The sequence below is a fragment of the Oncorhynchus mykiss genome, chromosome 25 (assembly GCF_013265735.2).
Source record: "Oncorhynchus mykiss isolate Arlee chromosome 25, USDA_OmykA_1.1, whole genome shotgun sequence".
Classification (NCBI taxonomy): domain Eukaryota; kingdom Metazoa; phylum Chordata; class Actinopteri; order Salmoniformes; family Salmonidae; genus Oncorhynchus; species Oncorhynchus mykiss.
The window spans coordinates 14,646,472-14,668,299 of NC_048589.1; the positions used below are offsets into that span (position 1 = coordinate 14,646,472).

At 45.8% G+C, this 21,828-nt stretch overlaps 1 protein-coding gene across 2 annotated transcripts in view; it reads right to left on the bottom strand.

Annotated features, from left to right (window-relative positions):
• Window positions 1-11,994: 11,994 nt before the first annotated feature.
• The window catches only part of LOC110505402 (AT-rich interactive domain-containing protein 1B), a 223,576-nt gene continuing 213,742 nt past the window's right edge, over window positions 11,995-21,828 (bottom strand). For both annotated transcript variants that reach the window (XM_036962211.1, XM_021584599.2), the window contains 8 exons: window positions 16,886-17,024; window positions 16,528-16,706; window positions 15,889-16,015; window positions 15,660-15,779; window positions 15,475-15,550; window positions 14,452-15,349; window positions 14,204-14,334; window positions 11,995-13,978 (listed from right to left, as the gene is read on the bottom strand). In XM_036962211.1, coding sequence (XP_036818106.1) covers window positions 12,083-13,978; window positions 14,204-14,334; window positions 14,452-15,349; window positions 15,475-15,550; window positions 15,660-15,779; window positions 15,889-16,015; window positions 16,528-16,706; window positions 16,886-17,024 — 3,566 coding nt within the window. In that variant the 3' untranslated portion in view covers window positions 11,995-12,082. The remainder of the gene's footprint in view (window positions 13,979-14,203; window positions 14,335-14,451; window positions 15,350-15,474; window positions 15,551-15,659; window positions 15,780-15,888; window positions 16,016-16,527; window positions 16,707-16,885; window positions 17,025-21,828) is intronic.

A 21,828-nucleotide genomic window follows, 5' to 3' on the forward strand; every position in this document is an offset into this window, starting at 1 on the left:
AATGTCGAACAAAGTTGGAAATTGATTGGCTGCTGTACGATTCAAGCTGTAATCTGTTAAATGAAGAGTTGATGTGCTGCACACTTTTTTTAATAGCATCATTTGTAATATTTGGGCTTGGGGAGGGTATATAGTCAGGTCGAGTCATAAGACTCAAGTCCAAGTCAAGTCACGAGTCATTGGTGTTAAAGTCAAAGTCGAATTGCAAGTCATCATATTTGTGACTCGAGTCCAAGTCATGTGACTCGAGTCCACACCTCTGCAATTGACTCCCTTGTACCACCTACACACCACTGCCTTCCTCCACATCTCCTAGTCTAAACAATGCCTGGGTTCAGGCTTGATTCACTCAATCATTCCCACAGTCCTACAATCAGAACTCTCTATCTGAGCCATTGGACATACAGTACATAGGTACAGTGCACTCGGAAAGTATTCAGACCCCTTGAATTTAAAAACAAATTGTAACATTACAGCCTTATTCTAAAATTGATTAAATAAAAATAAAAATAAAATCCTCATCAATCTGCACACAATACGCCATAATGACAAAGCGAAAACAGAAATACCTTAATTACATAAGTATTCAGACCCTTTGCTATGAGACTCAAAATTGAGCTCTTGTGCATCCTGTTTCCATTGATCATCCTTGAGAGGTTTCTACAACTTGATTGGAGTCCACCTGTGGTAAATTCAATTGACTGGACATGATTTGGAAAGACACACACCTGTCTATATAAGGTCCCACAAATGACGGTGCAGGTCAGAGCAGAAACCAAGCCATGAGGTTGATGGAATTGTCCGTTGACCTCTGAGACAGGATTGTGTCGAGACACAGATCTGTAGAAGGGTACCAAAAAATGTATTCAGCATTGAAAGGTCCCCAAGAACACAGTGGCCTCCATTATTCCTAAATGGAGGAAGATTGGAACCGCCAAGACTCTTCCTAGTGCTGGCCGCCCAGCCAAACTGAGCAATCGGGGGAGAAGGGCCACGGAGGTGACCAAGAACCCGAGCTCCAGAGATCCTCTGTGGAGATGGGAGAACCTTCCAGAAGGACAACCATCTTTCCAGCACTCCACCAATCAGGCCTCATGATAGAGTGGCCAGATGGAAGCCACTCCTCAGTAAAAGGCACCTGACAGCCCGCTGGAGTTTGACAAAAAGCACCTAAAGGAGTCTCAGACCATGAGAAACAAGATTCTCTGGACTGATGAAACCAAGATTGAACTCTTTGGCCTAAATGCCAAGTGTCACGTCTGGAGGAAACCTGGCGCCATCCCTACAGTGAAGCATGGTAGTGGCAGCGTCATGCTAGGGGGATGTTTTTCAGTGGAAAAGATGAACGGAGCAAAGTATAGAGAGATCCTTGATGAAAACCTGCTCCAGAGAGCTCAGGACCTTAGACTGGGGGCGACTGGACAACAACCCTAAGCACACATTCAAGACAACACAGGAGTGGTTTCGGGACAAGGCTCTGAATATCCTTGAGTGGCCCAGCCAGAACCCAGATTTGAACCCCATCGAACATCTGTTGCGAGACCTGAAAATAGCTGTGCAGCGACACTCCCCATCCAACATGACAGAGCTTGAGAGGATCTGCAGAGAGGAATGTGAGAAACTCCCCAAATACAGGTGTGCCAAGCTTGTAGCGTCATACCCAAGAAGACTCGAGGCTGTGATCGGTCTGAATACTTGTAAATGTTATATTTCAGTTTATAATTTTTTCTAAATTTGCAGACATTTACAGTACCTTGCAAAAGTATTCACCGCCTTGGCATTTTTACTATTTTGTTGCATTACAACCTGTAATTTAAATTGATTTTTATTCATGTAATGGACATACACAAAATAGTCCAAATCGGTGAAGTGAATTGAAAAAAATTACTTGTTTCAAAAAATTCAAAAAAATGGAAAAGTGGTGTGTGCATATATATTCACCCCCTTTGCTATGAAGCCCCTAAATAAGATCTGGTGCAACCAATTACCTTCAGAACTCACATAATTAGTTAAATAAAGTCCACCTGTGTGCAATCTAAGTGTCACATGATCTGTCACATGATCTCAGTATATATACACCTGTTCTGAAAGGCCCCAGAGTCTGCAACACCACTAAGCAAGGGGCACCACCAAGCAAGCGACACTATGGAGACCAAGGAGCTCTCCGAACAGGTCAGGGACAAAGTTGTGGAGAAGTACAGATCAGGGTTGGGTTATAAAAAAACATCAGAAACTTTGAACATCCCACGTAGCACCATTAAATCCATTATTAAAAAATGGAAAGAATATGGCACCACAACAAACCTGCCAAGAGAGGGCCGCCCACCAACACTCACAGACCAGGCAAGGAGGGCATTAATCAGAGAGGCAACAAAGAGACCAAAGATAACCCTGAAGGAGCTGCAAAGCTCCACAGCGGAGATTGGAGTATCTGTCCATAGGACCACTTTAAGCCGTACACTCCACAGAGCTGGGCTTTACGGAAGTGGCCAGAAAAAAGTAAGCAAACACATTTGGTGTTTTCCAAAAGGCATGTGGGAGACTCCCCAAACATATGGAAGAAGGTACTCTGGTCAGATGAGACTAAAATGTGGCTTTATGGACATCAAGGAAAATGCTATGTCTGGCACAAACCCAACACCTCTCAACACCCCGAAAACACCATGTTTTTCATCGGCAGGGACTGGGAAACTGGTCAGAATTGGAGGAATGATGGATGGCGCTAAATTCAGGGAAATTCTTGAGGGAAACCTGTTTCAGTCTTCCAGAGATTTGAGACTGGGACGGAGGTTCACCTTCCAGCAGGACAATGACCCTAAGCATACTGCTCAAGCAACACTCGAGTGGTTTAAGTGGAAACATTTACATTGTTTGGAATGGCCTAGTCAAAACCCAGACCTCAATCCAATTGAGAATCTGTGGTATGACTTAAAGATTGCTGTACACAAGCAGAGCCCATCCAACTTGAAGGAGCTGGAGCAGTTTTGCCTTGAAGAATGGGCAAAAATCCCAGTGGCTAGATGTGCCAAGTTTATAGAAACATACCCCCAGGAGACTTGCAGCTATAATTGCTGCAAAAGGTGGTTCTACAAAGTATTGACTTTGGGATGGTGAATAATTATGCACGCTCAAGTTTTCTGTTTTTTGTCTTATTTCCTGTTTGTTTCACAATTAAAAATATTTTGCATCTTCAAAGTGGTAGGCATGTTGTGTCAATCAAATGATAGAAATCCGAAATGGATGATGTTGAGAGACAGATGGGAGGGGTTGAATGGAGCTGAAGGGTGGGACTAATAACAAGATAAACAATGTAAAGCATACGGGATCTGTAAAATGTATATAGGTTCAGAACTTTTGTGAAATAGCATAGTTACAAATAGAAATCAAACTGGATGGACATCAGAACTAGAGGAAGGACTAAGAACAAACAAGAGAGAACTATTGTAAAGTAGACTGTGTCTGTAGAATGTGTATAAGATGTACTGTATGGATTGAAGGTAGAAGCAGAAGTGTTTATTAGTTTACTTCAATTGGGGGATCGGCGGTAGGTTTTGCGGGGAATAATAATAAAGGTATATTTAAAAAAAAAAGTATGTATGTCTATATAGGTATGTGTATGTATATATATGCATGTGTGTATGGATATATACACTGCTCAAAAAAATAAAAGAAACACTAAAATAACACATCCTAGATCTGAATGAATGAAATATTCTTATTAAATACTTTTTTCTTTACATAGTTGAATGTACTGACAACAAAATCACACAAAAAATTATCAATGGAAATCAAATTTATCAACCCATGGAGGTCTGGATTTGGAGTCACACTCAAAATTAAAGTGGAAAACCACACTACGGGCTGATCCAACTTTGATGTAATGTCCTTAAAACAAGTCAAAATGAGGCTCAGTAGTGTGTGTGGCCTCCACGTGCCTGTATGACCTCCCTACAACGCCTGGGCATGCTCCTGATGAGGTGGCGGATGGTCTCCTGAGGGATCTCCTCCCAGACCTGGACTAAAGCATCCGCCAACTCCTGGACAGTCTGTGGTGCAACGTGGCATTGGTGGATGGAGCGAGACATGATGTCCCAGATGTGCTCAATTGGATTCAGGTCTGGGGAACGGGCAGGCCAGTCCATAGCATCAATGCCTTCCTCTTGCAGGAACTGCTGACACACTCCAGCCACATGAGGTCTAGCATTGTCTTGCATTAGGAGGAACCCAGGGCCAACCGCACCAGCATATGGTCTCACAAGGGGTCTGAGGATCTCATCTCGGTACCTAATGGCAGTCAGGCTACCTCTGGCGAGCACATGGAGGGCTGTGCGGCCCCCCAAAGAAATGTCACCCCACACCATGACTGACCCACCGCCAAACCGGTCATGCTGGAGGATGTTGCAGGCAGCAGAACGTTCTCCACGGCGTCTCCAGACTCTGTCACGTCTGTCACATGTGCTCAGTGTGAACCTGCTTTCATCTGTGAAGAGCACAGGGCGCCAGTGGCGAATTTGCCAATCTTGGTGTTCTCTGGCAAATGCTAAACGTTCTGCACGGTGTTGGGTTGTAAGCACAACCCCTACCTGTGGATGTCGGGCCCTCATACCACCCTCATGGAGTCTGTTTCTGACCGTTTGAGCAGACACATGCACATTTGTGGCCTGCTGGAGGTCATTTTGCAGGGCTCTGGCAGTGCTCCTCCTGCTCCTCCTTGCACAAAGGCGGAGTTAGCGGTCCTGCTGTTGGGTTGTTGCCCTCCTACGGCCTCCTCCACGTCTCCTGATGTACTGGCCTGTCTCCTGGTAGCGCCTCCATGCTCTGGACACTACGCTGACAGACACAGCAAACCTTCTTGCCACAGCTCGCATTGATGTGTCATCCTGGATGAGCTGCACTACCTGAGCCACTTGGGTGGGTTGTAGACTCCGTCTCATGCTACCACTAGAGTGAAAGCACCTCCAGCATTCAAAAGTGACCAAAACATCAGCCAGCATAGGAACTGAGAAGTGGTCTGTGGTTATCACCTGCAGAACCACTCCTTTATTGGGGGTGTCTTGCTAATTGCCTATAATTTCCACCTGTTGTCTATTCCATTTGCACAACAGCATGTGAAATGTATTGTCAATCAGTGTTGCTTCCTAAGTGGACAGCTTGATTTCACAGAAGTGTGATTGACTTGGAGTTACATTGTGTTGTTTAAGTGTTCCCTTAATTTTTTTGAGCAGTGTATATTTACCCAAAAATTATGGGGGATTGGAAATGATGCGGACAATTACATTGGAAGCAACATTCTTTCCGCAATATTAAGCTGATATCACCCTCTAAAAAGCTGATCCACCCTCCCCAAAAATTCATTTTAATTCCAGGTTGTAAGGCAACAAAATAAGAAAAATGCCAAGGGGGTGAATACTTTCACAAGCCACTGTATAAAAATATTTGTATGCTTTTTTCATTATGGGGTATTCTGTGTAGATTGATGAGGGAAAAAATAAGAAACATTTTTTTTAGAAGAAGGCTGTAAGGTAACAAAATGTAAAATACTTTCAAATGCACTGTATATTATCAACAGGTCTATTAGTGGTGAGGAGTTTTTTATTTTGCCTTTGTTTAACCAGGCAAGTCAGTTAAGAACAAACTCTCATTTACAATGATGACCTAGAAACAGTGGGTTAACTGCCTTGTTCAGGGGCAGAATGACAGATTTATACCTTGTGAGGTCGGGGAGTCGATCTTGCAACATTTCAGTTTTTTGCCCAACGCCCTAACCACTAGGCTACTGCCTCTGAAGTGTATTTCAATGAGAAATAGACTCAGAGAGAGCACAGGAACCAGTTTCTCAGGAACCTGCTTATCGTGACAATCTTTGTGTGCAAAAGAGTGACTTTTAAAAGCATTTTAAAGGGGTTCTGAGAATAGAAAAGTTCAATCGACTCTCAGTGTTACACATAGCCAATGTATCATTCTGTATGCCTCAGATCTTCAAAAAGTTCAACAGCTGCACCATTGACAGGCTGCATTACAGCTTGGTATGGCAACTGCTCGGCATCCAACCGCAAGGCCCAACAGAGGGTAGTGCGTACAGCCCCATACATTACTGGGGCCGAACTCCCTGCCATCCAGGACCTCTATAACAGGCAGTGTCAGAGGAAAACGCAAAAAATTGTTAAAGACTCCAGTCACCCAAGTCATAGACTGTTCTCTGTGCTACCGCACAAATCCGACTGGATTTCTGCACAGTCTCTAGACTCTACCCACACATACCACACTGACACTCCAACACACACACCTACTGTGTTAATTATATATCCTTATTTTTTTTATTTTTTTACCTGACCATTGAAGTCAGTTAAGAACAAATTCTTATTTACAATGACGGCCTGCCCCGGCCAAACCCTCCCCAGACCCTGATGACGTTGGGCCAATTGTGAACTGCCCCATGGGACTCCCGATCACAGCTGGTTGTGATACAGCCCTGGATCGAACCAGGGTCTGTAGTGACACCTCTAGCACAGTGAGGCAGTGGCTTAGACCGCTGCGCCACTCGGGATCTGCGCCACTCCTGTGAGCAAAGCAAATCACAGTTCTTGTCCCTAGTTGCATGGTCTGGATTGCCTAGTCACTTCTACTTCAACCCCTACCTACAGAGCTCTCAAGTGGCGCAGCTGTCTAAGGTACTGAATCTCAGTGCTAGAGGCTTCACTACAGACACCCTGGTTTGAATCCAGGTTGTATCACAACCGGCCATGATTGGGAGTCCCATAGGGCGGCCCACAATTGTCCCAGCGTCGTCCTGGTTTGGCCGGTGTAGGCCATCATTGTAAATAAGAATTTGTTCTTAACTGACTTGCCTAGTTAAATAAAGGTTACATTTTAAAAAATGTCAGTGGAGGTGACCAGGTGAATCCAGGGGAAAGCTATGATCCCTTCTTCTTCGAGATTGGGTTGGAGGATCACATCCAACTTTTAGGTGCATACACCACCACCTACTGTACTGAAGTGTGAGGCCAGTCACGGTCTGCGAGGACAGAACACTACCACTTAACGCCCACTGCAAATCTTCTGCAGTAAAACCTCACAAGCCCAAGTACTTCTCTGCAGCTGCCACCACAACCTCTATTTTCTGTGACTTACATTCCATTTCTGCAGTACAGTTGACAACCATGGCTATGAATGCTAAGAAACCCAATTTACTGAAGCACGTATTATTCCCATCCCTCTCTATTGGTCTCTGACTACTCACAGGAATCCTCTCAGGATCCCTCACCCTGCACCCATCTTCCTCTTACACTCTCTTCACTGCTTCAGCATACAACACTTTCTGTACTACTCTGACCCTGGTAACCTCAACCTGCCTCTCTCTCACCGCACACCTCAGTTCTCCAGCCTCATGGGCACCCTCACAGCTTACACATACAACATTCTCCACCGATACTACTCATTCCTTCGTCTCATGTCCTCCTGTACACTGCACACATCTAGGAATCTCCCTCCTACCTACGGATCCAACACGACCATAAGCTTGGAACCTATAACACTGTAGTATTTTCGGATCAAAAGCGCTCATGGGATAACTAACACGTCCTAACTTCAAAATCAAAACGTGACCTTGTTGGGCAGAGACTCTGCATCAACAACTCAGCAGGACAGACAATGTCTTCTCTGTTTCACCATGCTCTCCATCGGGCCTGTATCTAACCAAACGGTGGGCGTCACAGACACCAGAAAACTTTTATTTCAGCTGACACTTAATATCACTCTTTTCAACGGCGCCCTGCTCCGGCAAGCAAAGCAAATCACAGTTCTTGTCCCGAGTTGCATGGTCCGGAGCGCCCGCTCTCTCTGGATGGAAGAAACAATAAATCATCACAAATCCACTTTGTGTTACTTTCACCGACTCAACGGTCCCCAACCTGACAACACATATGGATCAGCAAGAACACAAGGATCTATTCTCTCCACAAATCTCACTCCCACTGGGCCAGAATCATCCTTGTCATCATCGACCAGGCTATTGAGCAGCAGTCTCAGGAGGTATTGCCATAAAACATATTTCCAATCTAACAGCATATGGATGCTGTAATCCAAAATGCTTTCATAGTAGTGGATTACATCATATTAATTGTATATGATGAGACTGACGTAGTGGATAAAGCTGTTGCATGCACTTTCACACTTAACCTAATCTGTGCCGAATGATGGATGTTTTCAATGCTTTCTATTGACCCTTAATCCAAGAGTTCAGACTTTAAATCCTGGAGTCACAGCAAGTCCTGGCATATCGATATGATATCTCTTTCTTACGGTCTAAGAACAAAATGGGGCTGATTCAGAATGTAGCTGGGCCTTTGTCCAGGGACATTTTCTGTTACACATTACTAAGGGCAGGATAACCCAGCAAACATGACCTCATTGGCCCCACGTGGGCATTCGGTGGGCACGGGCTATCCCATACCAAGCCCACACTAGCCTAACATGGGCTAGCCCAGCACAGGCTAACTTACACTAATCGCACATCAACCCAACACTGGGCAAACACACACCAGCCCAACACAGGCTAGCACACAAGTCCAACACAGGCCTGCCCACACCAATCCCACATCAGCCTAACACGGGCTAGCTTAAACTAGCCCAACACAGGCTAGCCCACACCAAACCCAGCTAGAGGCAGGGACATTTTAATATATGGGGGTATGGTTTGTACACAGTTATTTTGTGTGCAACCATTACTCAGTGTCAGTCCAGTTCAAGGGTTCTGTTTTGTGAAGCCCAATTTAAAAAAAATATTGTACACTATCAATGATGAAGTCTTTAAAAACACTTAAATAAGTACATTTGACATATGACAAACAGCCTCTCTTTTAAAATATATATTTATGATTGTAAAAACGTGGTTGTCTTTCTGATACAATGTATCACGTTCCCTAAATACCTTTTAAGGCTTGAAAATTATGCAATTCATGCATTGAATTCAAAATTTCATAAATAAGGCGCATCGGCAGCCTAGATGGAGCCAATATTTTAGACTGCATTGGGCCCACATCGTGCCAATATGGACATCTTCTCAGGGAAGATTGTCTTCACAAGAGGATGGTCGGTGACACAACCAAGTCCATTCAGTATCAGAGTTGTGAAACATAATCAATAGGGGAGGATGTGATGATAGAGTGATCGTTGCATGAACTGGGGCTCGGACACACATTCAGTCAACTAAATATACAAAGAATCTATATTTCATAGACTGATTATCCCCACAAGCTATTCAACAGCCACACACATGCAAATGTTCACACACACGTGCACACAGACACGTTGTGTTATGTTGAAAGTGTCAGACACTCCCTTCACCCAACACTCATTCACCCGTCTCCAGTATTGGTAAGAGGTGGGAGGGAGCCCGCCAGACCAGCAGCAACTCTGGCACCACTTCTAGCCTGGCTGTCAGAGCTGTGACTAAGCCACTCAGAAGCAGTATGTGGGAGGCCTGCTGCTGTGGTGGGCCCTGAGTGAAAGAAAACAGCTCAAATAAAATACATTTACAGAACAGCTACCCATGTTCTGGCATCTTTGTAACCCTGCTCTACATTCTGAACTAAGGTATCCTAAATGGGGCTTTGAATCATAGTGTTTCATTCAAATACGACTATCTGCTCACTATCAATCAACACAGACTGCCAAAGGACAGGTAGTTAGAGAATTGGAAGGACGTTTGAGGCACACGAAGTACCTCACAGGCACAACTATACAACGAATATACCGTGGGTGCTTATCTGCTTCTCGAGTTTCGCTCGCCGAAGAATCCTTGTAACAATCCCCTTTGAAATCAAACCTAAAATGAGACGAAGACGTCTCATAAGACTGTGTCTTGCCGTCCGTGTCAGTCTAAAGACCGGAAGTGGAAGGCTGTTATTAAGGCAGTTTAAAATATGTTTTATCTGTCAGAGGAAGACAGAAGATCATCAAACATCATCCAGAGGGCAAATTCTGAATTCTGAAAAAGATCTAGGTGCTTTATTTGAGCAACAAATTTGAGCTCGAAAAACAGATTTTCTCTGTCCAATTCGGACTTATCTGCACGGTAAACTGGAGTGAATAGATCCAATATGTAGTAAGGGGTGCTATCAGATTGAACAAGTCCAAAGTACAGGCTGTTTTGCTTACCTGATCCCTACACATATCAGTGATGTTGTCCACAAGGAATGATGGAGGTGAAGTCAGGAGCCTTGTCCTCAGTCACAATATTCCTGAGTTAGAGGAGGCATACTGGATATACGGAGAACGTGGCCTGAAACACGTAGAGCAGTCCTACCTCTATGACCCTTCACTTCATTTCATCCCATTTCTCGTGGCTGTGATTGTGGCTGGGGAGTGTGTAGACCATTCAAATGATGAGGTTAGGCCAGATTGCAGTGTTGCTTTACAGGTGGGCTTCAGAAGAACAGCAGTGATTGTTATATTTCTCTCTGTGTTTTCAATTTGAGAAACTCTAATGGTAAGTTGTTGATGTATGTTTTATTATCCTAAGATTGTCTGAACACAATTGCAACTCTCCCGGCGCTTAGCAATAGTCAGCGTACCTTTTATTCATAACACGTGGGAACACAGAGTATAAAGATGTGTTATTAATCAAAGGTAGTCATTGAGTAAGAAGGGGGAAAAAAGGGTTGTCAGACCTTGTGTGTGTTGTGGGTTCTTTTCTGAGTTTTATTTTTGAACTACATTGGCTTAAAAATATGTCAATTTACATGAATGAAGGACATAAAAGAAAATAAATATGTTCACAAGTCTTCTGTAACCTCAGCTAGTTATCCCTGACCCTGGCATTTCCACATTTCATTACCAAATATTGTTTTGATCAGCTTGAAGCTATATTACAATGCGTAGAACAGGAACTTTATACATACAGAGACCGACACAACCTCTGTTCAAATATTTGACCCCAATAACAAAATATGTATAACGACAATAACACATCTTACCAATAACAAAAGTAGTTGTTGTAATAGTCAGAGACTTCCATCACTTTGTAATAACACTATTTTGGATAGTGAATGTAAAGAATCAACCAAAACTGAAAAAAAAGAGTGAAGTAGTGTCCAATGTATATAAGTGTGTGTGTGTGTGTGTGTGTGTGTGTGTGTGTGTGTGTGTGTGTGTGTGTGTGTGTGTGTGTGTGTGTGTGTGTGTGTGTGTGTGTGTGTGTGTATATGTATATGTATATATATATATACACACATACATAGCGCCAACATGGGTTTAAAAAGGAAATCAAACAAATGTAAGTGCTTAAGATACTGTTCCTTTGTCAAAATTGACTCCCGGATGTAGTAGTAATGATTGACAACAATGAAGCAAGTCAAACGTTTGACAGTTAAAATTAGGACAATATTTTAAATGTTTTTGATTGGCTGATGCAACACTGCCTACCCATGGTCAAAATCACATATTGCAAGTGTTTAAAAAAAGATTCACATCTTTTAGTTGCCCTCAACAGACAACTTGCACTAGTCCTATTGCACAATTTCTCCAGCGATGGAAACATTTACATGTTTGTGTAAAAATCAATGTTCCTTTTTTTGTGTGGCAAGGAAAGTTCTATGTGCAATATCTCTCACAATTTAAATAAATCTGTGCTTCGTTAACAAAACAAACCATATATGATACATACAGATTTAAACATTTATAAAATTCCAAAACATTTAAAAGAGAAAAATTAAATGAAAGAATCCTCTCCAAAATCTGGCACCAGCTTTGATTAAACAAAACAAAAGTACAAACAAAAGTCTTCAAACAATATACAACATTTAAACAACAGCAGGTATTAAATATTTGTATTAAAATCATCTTTCAAATCCCAAAACCAAAGTGTTAATTGGGGCAGAGGAGCTATATATATTTTTTTTTATTTTATTTTTTTATTAAATGGAAGAAAGTTTATATATATATATATATATATATATATATATATATATATATATAAACTTTCTTCCATTTAATTTAAATAAAACTATAAAACCACAGAATAACGTTTTCATCTTATCGTCTCTCTGTCCATCTCTTGGCTCCGGGCCTGTCTATCCTCCTGTCATAATTTTTTAACAAACTGAAAGAGTACTTCACATACAATGCTGGCTACCCCCGGGTTGAGCACAGAGGAGATGGAGATGTCCAGGAGTCTGCCCTCATACAAGACAAACTCTGGCCTGTTCTCCTCTACCTTGGCCATAGCCAGCAGAGCCTTTGCAGCCCGACACATCATGTTAACACTGGGGGGCTCCATGGGGGGGTGGTGGGCCATGTGCAGCAGGCTGTGGGGGTTCTGTTGGTACTGGGCCATGCTCACCCCATCCTCCAGGAAGCACATCAGGTTACCCACGCTGCTTTTCTGTACTGCGATGGCGCGTGCCGACGTGGAGTCCCCCTGTGCCAGGTTGGAGAGGGTGGCCACAGCCATTTCGCGATAAACCTGGTTCTTACGCTGACCCACGTAGCGCACCAAGGTGGCATACAGCTTCTCCTGGCGGCTGAACGGTGGCGTGGCCAGTAGCAGGTCCACGTTGTTGTCCTGGATGCTCAGCTTGCACAGGCACTCCAGCACCAGTCTCTGGGGGGTTAGGGGGGAGTGGGGGGCGGCCGAGGGGAAGGGGTCCTGGGCCTCGGCAGAGGGACACACCATCCAGTGGAGTAGGCCATTCAGGATGGGCAGGCAGATGGTCTCTGGGTAGAGGGAAAGGTCCAGCTGGCCAGAGATGTTAGCCAGGGTGACCAAGGTGTCCTCCCTGAGTACAGTGAGACAGTCCCACCACCACTCATCCTTACTGCAGGCCAGGCCCCGCTCCTGCACCTCCTCTCTCTGGTAGCTAGGGGACGTCCTCTTCCTCTCTGGGTGCTGGTGGTGGAGCAGCAGCAGTCTGCCCAGGATCAGTACCAGGCCTGGGTGACGGGACATGTCTGAGTCGTTCCCAGGGATGAAGGAGAGGCTGCGGAGGATGTTGGACACACAGAGGCAGCGCTTGGCCAGGGAGTCCTGCCAAGGAGAAGCTGCTGAGAGGGGAGCCTCGTTCAAACAGCGGGGCTCGTCCTCCAGCAGGGTGATGTGCTTGTGGCCCCCACCCTGGTGCAGCCTGAATGGGTAGGTGGGGGCAGAGTGGGTGGGGTGGCCCTCTGACAGAGCCTCGAGCCGGGCACACAGTATGTCATCGATGGTGGCGGTGATACGATTCCCCTTCTCCTCTGTCCTCGAGTCAGTCTCCTGTTCTTTATTCAGAATAGCACATTCGTCTCTCTCTCCCTCCGTCCTGTCAGGCTGCTCTCCCCTGCCCTCAAAGTGGGTCTGGATGTGGGCCGTGGAATCCCCCCCGCCTACCTGCCAGTGGAGCAGTCCACTAGTGAACTCTGTCACGTGAGCCAGCCGCTCCGTCATGTCCTCAATCAGGTCCTCTTTGTGCAGGATCTTAATGGGAAACTTGTCGTACTTGCTGGCCTGTTGTGGCCTTGGCTCTGACTGATTAGGATAGTCTTCCTTACTTTCAGCTGGGACTTTCTTACTCTCTGTGGGCTTTTCTCCTTCTTCTTTCCCTTTCTCTCCCTCCTGTTCTTTCTCCCCCTCTTCCTTCTTTACCTTCACTTCGGCTTCAGATTCCTCCTTCGTTCCCTCAGGGGCTGGTACCGTTGCACTGGGGGGTGACATCAGTTCCACTGTAATTTTCTCTGTGATGTCAGCAGGTTTGTCCTCCCCATTTTCTACTTCCCCCTTCTCTACCTCCCCCCTCTCCACCTCCTGTTCAGACTCAGGCTCTGGTTGGCTGGCCTCACAGTCCATCTCAGGTTCAGAGGTCAGCTCATCTCTATGGTTACAGGCTTCAGGCCCCAGCAGGGTCTTCTGGCCGATGGTCCCTATCTCATACTCCTCCAGGATGCCAAAGATCTCCATCACACAGCGTCTGAAGTACTCCACTATCAGCTCCAGGAAGCCAGGCAACTGCAGACACAACAAAATAACACATGACATTAGGGCTTTGGTTTTAAAGCACTTTAGCGTCCCTTAATATTTACAGTGTAATCTGATAAAGATGTGTTGGTTTGTTTTGGGGTGGAGAACTGTCAAGCATTACTAAACGTAAATCCTTTCAGACTGTCTTCAAGGCTCAGTCCTGGATCGATTGAGAACAACAATAAGAGAAGAGTAAAGAGTGTCTCCAGTTACCTGTGCGAGGGTGAAGGAGGCCACAGTGCTGTCATCATACAGCAGGATGTTGACGGTGTCCAGGGCCCACGTACTCTCACCCAGCAGACCCGACTTCAGAGACATCATCACTCGCCACGCCTCTGGGGTTCCTGTGGAGAGGACAGGGGTTAGAGGAGACAGGATTGTAATACCTGTCACAGATATCAAGATAATAACAGTGCTGGTTTGACAATGACAGCAAATAAAAGGACTTGGTAATCTCTTACCAGTGTCCTTTGAGGTCATTTTGCGGCGGGGCTTGAGAAGGGGCATGGTGGCCTCTACAGATCCTAGAGGGTAGTTGAGGTCTCTCCGCAGGTTAGGTGGGACCTGGCCTGGGTGCCCACTACCCTGCCCTGGCATGGGCATGCCCGGTTTGCATGGCATCTTCATGGAGCCCATATAGGCAGCTTTGTTGGGGGACATCCGTGCCTCCATGGAGCGCTGGAAGGAGCCGGGGCTGGGTGCTCGGGGCAGGTGGTTGGCCATGGAGGGGGAGGTCTGGTAGGCAGAGGGGGGCTGGCGAGAGGACATAGGTGTCATACCACCTGACATGTAGGAGGACTGGCAATGGCCTCCGTGCCCGAGCCACTGACCATCTTGGATGGGTCGGCCCTCCATATCCTCTCCTCTCCCCAAAGGACCGTATGACGGTACCTGGGAGGGTGCCCCCTGTCTGTTAGAGTAGGGATAACCCATGTCTGTCCTAGAGGGCCACATGTTGGGCCCCTGGGGTCCTTCTACTCCGTTGTTGGAGGGTGGCCCCCCGGCCATCATCTGGGGACCCATGGGTTGCTGGGGGTGCTGCCCCTGGCCAGAGGCCTGCATGCGCTCTCGGCTGTAGGGGGAGGGGTAAGGGAACTGGCCCTGCATGGGCCTCCTCTCAGGACCAGAATAACCAGTGCTGTACTGGTTGTACATGTCAGGCTGCTGGCTGCCGTACTGCATGGCATACATCTCCCCCTCATGCCTCTTGCCTGGGGGGCCGTACATCTCCCCCTCGTGCCTCTTGCCTGGGGGGCCGTACATCTCCCCCTCGTGCCTCTTGCCTGGGGGGCCGTACATCTCCCCCTCGTGCCTCTTGCCTGGGGGGCCGTACATGCCCTCCATGGGGCGCTTGTAACCCTGTGGAGAAGCAGAAGATATCAAGGTGATGCTTTTATTCAATACTAAACCAATTATTCAACTATACTCTGCTACACCTGCATCATGAGGCCAGATCAATGAGCTCCTTAGTGTCTGTCTCTCACCTGTTGTTGTGGGTACATCCCTGAGGGGTGCATTCCATATGACATGCCAGGGTACTGCTGCCCGTAACCCTCATGTCTATAGGAAATAACAGAAGGAAGTGATCATTCAATTATAAAAAGAGAGGGAACTTCCCTCTGTAAGAAATATAATTTCTTCAGTTCCATTTTGAAGACGTGCTCCTCACCTAAGCTGGGAGGGGTATCTGTTGGGAGAGTATATGCTGCCCTCGCTGTTGGAAGGTCCCATGTTGCTCTGGCTCCCGGGGGTGCCCATGCTCCCCTCCATCCCTATCACATGGTCTGGTCTGAAAGACAGACAGACAAGCCGTCAGTTTGCATGAAAACATAAACCAGGCAACATTGGTTTCTAATCTATGGCTGATCAGTTCAGGTGTCTAGTGCCCCTATGCTTACCTCCTGTCGTAGCCTGGTCCGTATGGGTACTGGGAACGCTGGCCCATGCCTGATGGAGGCCTGCCATACATCTCCTGCATGCCACCGCTGGGCATCTGGCCTGGCATGTAGGAATCCCCTCCTGCCACTGTGGAGAGAGACCAGATGAACACAGTATGAATGGATAGAATGCTGGAAACACAGTGTATAGTGTTGCTGGTGTAATGGATCATCCACTAGGTGGCACTAGTCTCCTACTAATAATCATCAGCACGATCAGGAGACCCCGCAATGTGCTGTGATGCTAACCAAGCTTTGTCATTCACTCACAACTTTTTTTCAGATGCCAGCTTTCAAACTCTAACCATCCCCGGGTCTCAAAGATGAGAGACCAGATAATGAGTAGGTAAAAACGGGTGTTGCTCGGAAAGACGGGTGGAAATGTAGGTGGGAAAAAAACAAAGATGAAGTTGGGACAAGAGACACTCTAAGACAACAGAGGGACTCATAAATGTCATAAAGGCAAATCTCATGTGAAAAACAGCCTTTATATTCCAGTCACAGGACAACGGTCTGCATCTGCCATGTTTGTACATCTCATCAGCGTATTGCTGTGTACGGCACAGTGGTAAGTCTGTGCCAGTGCCTGGGTCTACTCACCCTTCCTCATGCCAGCGAAGGGGTCCTTCTCGTACTGCATCCTCATCATCACGTCAGGGGGCATGTTGACCCCCTGCTGGTACAGTCCCCCAGGGCCCCCCGGGGGGAGGGAGTTACGCTTCTGGAAGACCGGGTCGCTCACCTCAGAGAACGGGTCCTGCACACTGACCACACTGTTCCTGGAGACAGAGGGACAGGAAGTAAAAAGTTAAGGACCTAGACAATTTCACATACGTACTGAGATACTGAGGTACAGTATGTATACTCACTTCACTCCCAACCTTCACTATAATTAGGGGTTAAGTTGCTAACATGATATGAAGCAGTGAGAGTGCCTGAATGATGGGTCATGGCATACCTGCTGGCTGGGATGGGGGTGACCTGGCCCTGGGGGGTTGAGGCTGGGGTGGGGGGTTTCAGGTCACCTGACATCTCTGCCATGGAGCTGCTGCCTGACGACTGGGGGGTCTGGGGGCCCTGCAGGGACCCTGAGTTAGCTGTTAGATAGAGAGGGAGAGAGAGATGGTTATAAATGAATAGGGAATCTCCTGTGGAGTGCATTGAAACAATATTGAGTGAGTAGCACTTTCACACTGCCAGACTATGGCAACTCGCCAAGCCTCTTTAATCCTCATAGAGACCAGGCAGATTTAGAGAGAGGGCCGAGGAACAGGCGGGGGCGGGGGAAATGAGGGGGTTCTGAGGGAGTTCCGAGGCCAAAACCTCTCTAAATGAAGTCGGTTCAGATGGCCTGGAAAGATGGCCTCTCCTATTTCCCCCATGTTAACCTGTAGCAGGCGGGGTGGCCCTCTGACAGAACGCCAGGCCACAGCACAGCCACTGACAGGGGTGATATATATGTGATGCCAGGCAGGGGGGCCAGCTCCCCCAAATCCTCTTAGCCTATCAGAGGGCCCGCTGGGGCCTATCTCACTAACAACCACAAACTCCCATCACGGGGGCAGCAATAACACTAGCCTAGCCCCAGCGCCTGCCTGCCAAGAGTAGAGGGGGAACGCAGGGACTGCTACGAAGGGGCCGAAGAGGAGGAGGAGAAGAAGAAGGGGATGAGGAGGAGGAGAAGAAGAAGAAGGGGATGAGGAGGAGGAAGAAGACAGGGAAACAGGAGGAAGCGAAGCCCTCTCTGTGGGAATTGCTCATTGGAGAGAATGGTGCGGAACTCGCAGCAGTCGCTGTGGAGAGCTTTATTTGGCAGCTTTCTGAAGATTGTTTTTCATTTTTGGCAGGGTGAACTCGGTGAGGGGTTCATTAGGAGGGTACGCCTGGGAGCACAGCCGTAGTTAACATAGAAGGGGGGTGTCTGTAGGGGCCAGGCTCACCGTATTGTGCACTCCCTACGGTATATCAGAGAGAGATTACCGTACCAGTGGCCCAACCATACTGCACTTCACTCCAAATAGGGGTTAAGTTGCTAACATGATATGAAGCTAGTATCATACCATATGATGCATAAATCATATGAAGCCATGGCTATGAATTTTTCAGTGCATGGGAATATGAAATTATTGAAGGTCTGTAACAACACAAGAAACTATGTAATGCCACGCCACATTACACATGAAAACCCTACAAAGCTAAAGTAGTGAAAGGCGTACAAGTAGGAATGAAGGAAAACATGATGGCTAGTTTTAGTAGATAAGAGAGGCTGGTTCTGTGAATCCTAATGAGCGTTTAGTAAAACCGCTCCTCTGAAACAGGCCTCCATGGCCTTTCTCTGCACTGCACGCCTCCAACAGGAATAAAGAATGGCTTTAAAAATTCATACTACTTCTGAATTATTCAACAATACCCCCTGCCGCCACATCAGATTAGAGAGAGAGCGGAAAGGAGGGGGAGTTAGACGGATGGTTGAGCCGAGGGCTTTGCTTGCAGTGGGGCTGGGAGAGAAGGAGCGAGGGATTGAGGAACAGAGAGGGAGAAAGGGAGAGAGTGCATAGAAGGGGAGCGTCTTTGGGATTTTCTTCTTCCCAGAATATCCCCTCTGCTCCATAGACAGGGGCCAAACACACACGTGGAGAAACTCAAAACGTAAACACTGGAACCAGGGGTTACTGGCGGGTAGCCCTTTCCTGCACTCAAGTGACCTAGTGGCCTTATGGGATGTTATTCATATTCTTCATCATTTCATAAGTCATTTCATAATTAATTGGTGTTCCTATGTCAAATGGTTTTGTTATATTTCAGTCTTCTGTGATATAAAAGTGCACTATTGGGATACAAACTCAAACTTGTTTAAGACTACCAAGCAACACTATGTGTGACACTGATTTAGCCCACTGCAGGTAAAGGTTTTAGCAGCATTCCCATCCCAGCTGGTAGACAGGCAGACAGACAGGCTGGCAGACAGAAAAACACTGGGAGGCAGGCAGAAAGACAGGCAGGGCAACACTAGGAGGGAGAGTGGGCGGAAGGGGACATTTACAGAGCGTGAACTCAAGTGCCCTCTACTCTACATTTAGAGGGAGAGATGTGTGTTAGTGTGTAGGTGTGTAGAGGTGGATGACATAAGACAGAAAGCGCTGGCTCATAGGCTTCGTGTGAGTGTGAATAGAGGTTGACTGGAGGTCAGCGTTGTTTATATCCATGACTCCACCCTCATTAATCATTCTCAGGGGAAATCCCCCCCCCCTCCTCCCATCTTGGCTGCTCAACAGCTCTCCCTACTCTGGAACATCATCACCTAGCCGTCAGCTATATATAGCATGAGTCAGTGAAGCAGCCAGCCAAGCAGGCACCTGGGAGCAGCAGAGTGGATGAGTGCATAGATAGAGGGATAGTGGGTGTCAAGAGACAGACAGACAGATATACAGATAGGGCAGTATGAGGTCTCTCCTGTGTTAGAGCAAAGTATGGAGACTATTCTCTGTCCACTTCAACCAATCATAATCATTGAACTATCTAAACCGCTGTGAAATATATTTATCATAACCAAAATATTGTATTTTCAGCTGTTTAAAGTAACAAAAAAAAAAGCTGGGACCAAGAGACTGAAAAACAGCTTCTATCTCAAGGTCATCAGACTCTTAAATAGCCATCACTAGCCGGCTACCACCCGGTTACTCAACTCTGCATCTTAGAGGCTGCTGCCCCATATACATATACATAGATATGGAATCACTGGCCACTTTAGTAATGGAACACTAGTCACTTTAATTATGTTTACATACTGTTTTACTCATTTCATATGAACAGTTGAAGCCGGAAGTTTACAAATACTTAGGTTGGAGTCAATAAAACTCATTTTCTACCCCTCCACAAATGTCTTGTTAACAAACTATACTTTTGGCAAGTCTGTTAGGATATCTACTTTGTGCATGACACAAGTCATTTCCCCAACAATTGTTTACAGACAGATTATTTCACTTATAATTCACTGTATCACAATTCCAGTGAGTCAGAAGCTTACATGCACTAAGTTGACTGTGCCTTTAAACAGCTTGGAAAATTCCAGAAAATTATGTCATGGCTTTAGAAGCTTCTGATAGGCTACTTGACATAATTTGAGTCAATTGGATGGAAGTGTACCTGTGGATGTATTTCAAAGCCTATCTTCAAACTCAGTGCCTCTTTTGCTTGACATCATGGGAAAATCAAAAGAAATCAGCCAAGGCCTTAGAAAATAAATTGTAGACCTGGTTAGGGTTAGTCTGGTTCATCCGTGGGAGCAATTTCCAAACGCCTGAAGGTGCCACGTTCATCTGTACAAACAATAGTACGTAAGTATAAACACCATGGTGCCAAGCAGCCATCATACTGCTCAGGAAGGAGACGCGTTCTGTCTCCTAGAGATTAATGTACTTTGGTGCGAAAAGTGCAAATAAATCCCAGAACAACAGCAAATAACCTTGTGAAGATGCTGGAGAAAACAGGTTCCACAGTAAAACGAGACCTTTATCAACATAACCTGAAAGGACGCTTAGCAAGGAAGAAGCCACTGCTCCAAAACCGCCATAAAAAGCCAGACTGCGGTTTGCAACTGCACATGGGGACAAAGATCATACCTTTTGGAGAAATGTCCTCTGGTCTGATGAAACAACAATAGAACTGTTTGGCCATAATGACCATCATTATGTTTGGAGGAAAAAGGGGAAGGCTTGTAAGCCGAAGAACACCATCCCAACCGTGAAGCACAGGGGTGGCAGCATCATGTTGTGGGGGTGCTTTGCTGCAGGAGGGACTGGTGCACTTCACAAAATAGATGGCATCATGAGGCAGGAAAATGATGTGGATATATTGAAGCAACATCTCAAGGCATCAGTCAGGAAGTTAAAGCTTGGTCGCAAATGGGTCTTCCAAATGGACAATGACCCCAAGCATACTTCCAAAGTTGTGGCAAAATGGCTGAAGGACAAAAAAAGTCAAGGTATTGGAGTGGCCATCACAAAGCCTTGACCTCAATCTATAGAAAATGTGTGGGCAGAACTGAAAAGGCATGTGGAAGCAAGGAGGCCTACAAACCTGACTCAGTTACACCAGCTCTGTCAGGAGGAATGGGCCAACATTCACACAACTTATTGTGGGAAGCTTGTGGAAGGCTATCCCCAATGTTTGACCCAAGTTAAACAATTTAAAGGCAATGCTACCAAATACTAATTGAGTGTAAGTAAACTTCTGACCCACTGGGAATGTGATGAAAGAAATAAAAGCTGAAATAAATAATTCTCTACTATTATTCAGCCATGTCATATTCTTAAAATAAAGTGGTGATCCTAACTGACCTAAGACAGGGCATTTTTACTCATATTAAATGTCAGGAATTGTGAAAAACTGAGTTTAAATGTATTTGGCTAAGGTGTATGTAAACTTCCAACTTCAACTGTATATACTGTATTCTACTGTGTTTTAGTAAATGCCACTCAGACATTGCTCGCCCTAATATTTATATATTTCTTAGTTCCATTCTTTTACTTTTAGATGTGTGTATTGTTGTGAATTGTTAGATACTACTGTACTGGAGCTAGGAACACAAGCATTCCGCTACACCCACAATAACATCTGCTAAATATGTGTATGTGACCAATAAAATGTGATCATATCCATAATAATCTCATCATGTAGACTAGTCTACCCGCACTGTATCTGCTAGCTGTTGGCTAAAGTACACATACCAGGACCAGAGTCGGCACGTGTACCATTTATCACAACAGTTTGTGACAGAACTATCTGTAGAGTTCAAAATACAATAGAAGCGCAATGAACTTTAGATTTTTATGCGATACATGAAAACTTAAGCAAAAAAGTACTGTCAACAATAGGATGGAAACCAACTAGCTTCAGACG